This window comes from Echiichthys vipera, assembly GCF_963691815.1.
Source record: "Echiichthys vipera genome assembly, chromosome: 13".
NCBI classification, from domain to species: domain Eukaryota; kingdom Metazoa; phylum Chordata; class Actinopteri; order Perciformes; family Trachinidae; genus Echiichthys; species Echiichthys vipera.
In genome coordinates this window covers 28,891,037-28,897,136 of record NC_139838.1, presented here as the reverse complement: position 1 = coordinate 28,897,136, position 6,100 = coordinate 28,891,037, and the positions used below count along the sequence as shown (strand labels likewise).

Genomic DNA, 6,100 nt, shown 5'->3' with positions numbered 1-6,100 from the left:
CAAAACAACTACAAAGAGACACAAAACAACTACAAAGAGATGCAAAACAACTACAAAGAGACGCAAAACAACTACAAAGCGACGCAAAACAACTACAAAGAAACAAAACAATTTCAAAGAGACGCAAAACAACTACAAAGAGATGCAAACGATAAGAAACGTGTTTTATCAGGTAAAGACAAACTTAATGATGAGAACCGTTGTTACCTGCAGTGAGGTTCGAGCCCAGAGTGAAGACTAACAGGCAGCTGAAGACGTTCGCCCTCATCTTCGCACTGACCGAATGATTCAGTTCAGAATAAATCGTGTTTCTAGGTCGAGGACAGGAACTGTGTAGGTACCTCGGTGTCTCTTTGTGGTCGGCGAGCACGGGGATTTCTCTTTTGGTGTGTTTTATGCATCTGACACCAAAAAAACGTTGTGTTTGTGCTGAAAGGTCGTTATTTAACGGGTCAGTTTACAGCGGGAAATGTGACGTTAGATGCAAAACAACAACAAAGAGACGCAAAACAACTACAAAGAGATGCAAAACAACTACAAAGAGACACAAAACAACTACAAAGAGACGCAAAACAACTACAAAGAGACGCAAAACAACTACAAAGAGACACAAAACAACGACACAGAGATACAAAACAACTACAAAGAGACACACAGCAACTACAAAGACGCAAAACAACGACAAAGAGACGCAAAACAACTACAAACAGATGCAAAAAACAACTACAAAGAGACAAAACAACTACAAAGAGATGCAAAACAACTACAAAAAGACGCAAAACAACATCAAAGAGACGCAAAACAACTACAAAGAGACGCAAAACAACTACAAAGAGATGCAAAACAACTACAAAGAGACACAAAACGACTACAAAGAGACGCAAAACAACTACAAAGAGATGCAAAACAACTACAAAGAGACACAAAACAACTACAAACAGATGCAAAACAACTACAGAGACAAAACAACTACAAAGAGACGCAAAACAATTACAAAGAGACAAAACAACTACAAAGAGACACAAAACAACTACAAAGAGACAAAAAACAACTACAAAGAGACGCAAAACAACTACAAAGAGACAAAACAACTACAAAGAGACACAAAACAACTACAAAGAGACACAAAACAACTACAAAGAGACACAAAACAACTACAAAGAGAAAGTAAGTAAACAGGGGAATTAATAAAACAGTAAACAATAAAAACACTCAGACATTAAATTCTAATTATATTTTATTTATTTATTTTAAAAAGAAAAATTAAAAAAAAAATGTTAAAAAGAAAATAAAGAAAAATACTAAATAATAAAAAATAAATAGGAAAGTAAATGAATAACAGAATAATTAATAGAAAAGTAAACAAAACAAAAAATACATTCCAACATTAAATTAAAATTATGAATTTATTATATTAATTAATTTATTTTTGGCCGTTTAAATTTAAAACACGTGCTTTATTTTTAACATAAAATCAGAAGACACGTGTGTGCACCGATAAATGCATAATTTAGCTGATTTTAGCAAAAAAACACAAAATAAAATAAAATAAAAACAGCTGCTGTGTCCTCACGCGCCCCTCACTGGAGTTACGTAAAAACTAAGGGATTACGTCACTCCCCGTGTCAGATTAAGAACAGTAGTCTCATCAGAAACAGAGTCTGTGTAAAATAAAACGCGTTCACATGTTTGATGATGTAAAACAGCTGTTTTTGCTCCGTGTGTGACTGTGACACACAGCTGCTGCCCGACAATGCTCGAACCAACGTGACTCTCACCATAAACACTCATGTTTGCTCTGCTAAGCCCTGATTGGCTCTCTGGCCTGTCAATCAAACATGGACCCGGAGTTCCCTCACGTCTATTGGCTGAATCACCCTGTCCATCAAAACGCTCTTCTCCTATTGGTCGGAATCACCTTTAACAGAAACCCTCGCCTTCAACAACAGGCTGGGCTACGCCCCCTCCCCTCGCTTTAAGCACGCTGATTGGCTCTCAGCGCTGCCTGTCACATTTTCCTTCGCTCTCATTGGCTGCTCTGTGGCAAAGTGGGCGGTTCGTTTCCGGAATCACCTTTAACAGAAACCCTCGCCTTCAACAACAGGCTGGGCTACGCCCCCTCCCCTCCCTTTAAGCACGCTGATTGGCTCTCAGCGCTGCCCGTCACATTTTCCTTCGCTCTCATTGGCTGCTCTGTGGAAAAGTGGGCGGTTCGCTTCCGGAAAGTTCGTTTCCTCGTCTGTCATACGCGAAAAGCAAAAGGGGAAATAACCGTCGGCTCGAGCGCAGATACACGCGGAATAAATGTGTTTTTCGACGCAGGAAAGACTCGTTTGGTATTAAACATAAATTATAACCGTCCCCGGCGTCCGTCAGGTACATTAATGTTAGATTTAGTGGCGTTATTGTGGTTAAAGCGTCGCCGCCTCTGCTCTTCAGACACGCCGCCTTTGTGGCGATGAGTACGGACCTGCTCGCGGACCTGGACAGCCGCTTCTTCGCCGACAACCTCCTGACGAGCGAAGACTGGGGTGAGTCCGCGTCTCACGCCCTTATTACGGCGAATTAACGCGTGTTTGAACCTGTAACGGCCGTGTGTGTGTGTGCGTGAGTGCGCGTGCATATGTGCGCGTGCATGCGTGCGTGCGTGTGTGTGTCCAAACAGCAACCGTGCAGGATGAGCTGAGTGACGCAATAAAAACACGATTAAGACTCTTAAATTGTCTTTATTATGGACTTAAAAAGGTGTACTGTGATTAAAAAACATGGTGTGTGTTTGCATGTGTGTGTGTGTGTGTGTGTGCGCGCGTGTGTGTGTGTCCAACCGGCATCTGTGCAGGAGGAGCTGAGAGTAGCGTTAAAAACATGATTAAGACTCTTTAATTATGGACTTTAAAAGGTTTAATGTGATTAAAAAACATGGTGTCTGTGTGTGGCTGCATGTATGCGTGTGTGTGTGTGCGTGTGTGTGTATATGTGTGTCTGTGTGTGGGGCTGCATGTATGCGTGTGTGTGTGTGTGGGTGCAGGATGAGCTGAGTGACGTGTTAAAACTCTTAAATTGTCTTTATTATGGACTTTTATTATTTAATATGGTTAAAAAACATTTTTGTGTGTGTTTGTGTGTGTGTGTGTGTGTGTGTGTGTGAGTGTGTGTGTGTGTCAGCAGACCCGGATATCTCAGTTTATCATTAACTACACACTATTACACATTAATACACTCCTCCTCTTCTCTTCCTTTCACTTTATTACACCTGCGTTTTCTTCTCTTTATTATTCTGACATTTATTCATTTATTGTTTTTATTTAAATGTGTGCAAATAATAATAATAAAAAACACCTAAAAATAAAGTTAAACTATAATAACCTATAAAACTACAACACATTTGAACAGAAATAATATTTTAGGTCAAACAAGGACCTCAGAACATTTAAAATAAATAGATATTCATGCAACTAATACGTATAAAGTTACAGTTAAAACGTATATATCAATACATAAAACAACACGTTTAAACAGAATAGAATAGATGTTCAATGTGTGCAAAATAATACATATCAAAAATAATAGTTAAACACTTTACACGTAACAATACACAATAACGTACTTTATAAAACATTTTAACATAAAATAATGGTCACAATAAGTCAAACAAAGGCCACAGGAAATTAAAAAATAGGTATTCATACAAAAAGAGTTTGCAAATTATAGTTAAACAATAATAAATGAAGTTTATATAAAGCAACAATAAATGTAAACATAAATAAACAATGACAACAATAATCAAACAGGAGATTATAACAATAGATGTTCTTACAAATGAGACCAGTGTAGAAATAATACACCTCAAAAATAAAGTTAAACTATATATATACTAAATAATAAATGAAGTACATATATATATATATATATAAATACACACACATGGAGATCAAAATAAGAGAACAGAGTATAAATACTTGGTTTATTCTGTAATGTTGTTGTTTTTTAATCGTCCATAATCTAAAATATTATCATCTGTGGCTGAACCTGCTGAGTTAGCATGTTTTTATTTTAATAACAAAGACACTTTTATTAAAAAAACTTTATTTTGTTAAACAGCAGCGAACAGAGAACAGAGACTATTGTGTGAGAAGAGAGGATTTAAAGAGTGTTGTCTCAGGGCGTAGACTGAGGATCATTAGACCCACAGGGAGGAGGCGTCGGTTCATCTGGAGGAGGAATATTAAGGGCGCCCTCCCACTGTGCCTCCGTCCCGTGCCCCGTGCTTTAGGGTCCTTGTCCCCCCCTCCAGGCCCGTTTGTACTCACACTACCTGGGCCTCGGAGAATGCTTCTTGCTGCCTATACGTCATCACGCCGTAACACGTCACACGCATTGATGACGTCATGGCGATGCGTGGCTTTGTTTCCAGATCTTTCCGTAGACCTCGGAGTTTTTGTGCGTCTTGTCGACTGTTTTTGAATCTTTTCATCGACCAAATCTGCAGTAAACACTCCACCTCCGCATCACACCAACGTGAACCTTTCACCGCCATTGTTTGAAATGTCCGCGCATGGTCCCTCCTTCTTTTTTCTACGTCCCAACAGGCGCACAGGAAATGACCTCAGAACCGCCGTAGGCCTCGTGCTTGTACACGTGCGCACGCTCGTGCTCGTACACGTGCAAACGTGCTTTACTAAAGCCCACCTCTCCCAAACGGGCCGTGGACGGCAAGCGTGCCGCTCCTAGACGCGGTACGGTTGCACTCACACTGGTCAAAGGAACCAGACTTTAACTGTGAAACCTTGTTGGGTACGGTACAGAGGCACAGTGTGAGTGCGCCCAAAGTCACCTGAGTCCAGATCTAAACCCCATGGAGAACCTCTGGAAAAGCCTCTGATTTTGATCTCCAGTGTGACCTCTACATTTGGATCGTTTTGTGCGTCTTTGTCATCGTGTTTTGTGTCTCCGTGGTCGTTTTGCGACCCGAGAGTTTCCCGCAGCACTTTGCAGCGGTACGCCTGCACTCCCACTGTGCCTCCGTACCGTGCCCAAGCACGTTTCACGGCTAAAGTCTGGTTCCTTTGCCCAGTGTGAGTTCAACCGTACCGCGTCTAAACGGTTGGTGGAAGGAAACATTTGACTCTTGCTGTCGTAGCTGCACCTAAAGAGAATAACATTGAATCTAATTTGGGTTTTTTGTACTTTTTTGAGCATTTTCTCGACCAAATAATGTAAAATAACTAGAGGACTTCTCAACTGGCTCCTTTGTGTTGAAAGGAGCCAGTTGAGGTGGTTCAGGATCATCTAGGAGTGGCAGACCGGGGTGGTGGTTCCCCTATTTAAAAAGGGGGACCAGAGGGTAAGAAGACAAAGCTCTGGATCTACCGCTCAGTCCTGGTTCCTACCCTCACCTGTGGTCATGAAAGCTGGGTCAGGACCCAAAGAACCAGGTCCAGGTCAGGACCCAAAGAACCAGGTCCAGGTCCAAGCGTCTGAAATGTGTTTCCTCAGGAGGGGGACTGGAGTCTCCCTTAGAGAGAGGGGGAGAAGTTCAGCATCCGTGAGGAACTCGGAGTAGAGCCGCTGCTCCTTTGCGTTGAAAGGAGCCAGTTGAGGTGGTTCAGGATCATCTGGTAAGGATGAACCCTGGGCGCCTCCCTAGGGAGGTGTTCCAGGCACGTCCAGCTGGGAGGAGGCCTCGGGGAAGACCCAGGACCAGGTGGAGAGATTAGATCTCCACACTGGCCTGGGAACGCCTCAGGATCCCCCAGTTAGAGCTGGTTAATGTGGCCCTGGAAAGGGAAGTTTAGGGTCCCCTGCTGGAGCTGCTGCGCCCGAGACCCGACCCCGGATAAGAGGCTGAAGATGAGATGAGACTTCTCATGTGAACAGAATCAGTTTCAGTCCAAAACGACTCAGAAACGTGAACCGTTATTTTGTTTTTGAATGTTTTATTGATGGTAGAGAAACACACTTCCTGCCTTCTCCGTTCGCTCTGTTCGATGTTAAAAAACGAAACGTCAACGTTTCAAAACGACCGCTGACGTCGCTCAGATCTGACGACAGCGTTTTGGAGGCTTTTCCCCTCCTCATGCATCAGATAACAACAACGCTG

General features: G+C 42.2%; 1 protein-coding gene across 1 annotated transcript in view; it reads left to right on the top strand.

The window, feature by feature from the left end:
- Positions 1-2,458: 2,458 nt before the first annotated feature.
- The window catches only part of atf6b (activating transcription factor 6 beta), a gene marked incomplete at its 5' end in the record, with an annotated part of 15,440 nt that continues 11,798 nt past the window's right edge, over positions 2,459-6,100 (top strand). Inside the window, one exon of the mRNA XM_083925239.1 lies at positions 2,459-2,531. Coding sequence (XP_083781365.1) covers positions 2,459-2,531 — 73 coding nt within the window. The remainder of the gene's footprint in view (positions 2,532-6,100) is intronic.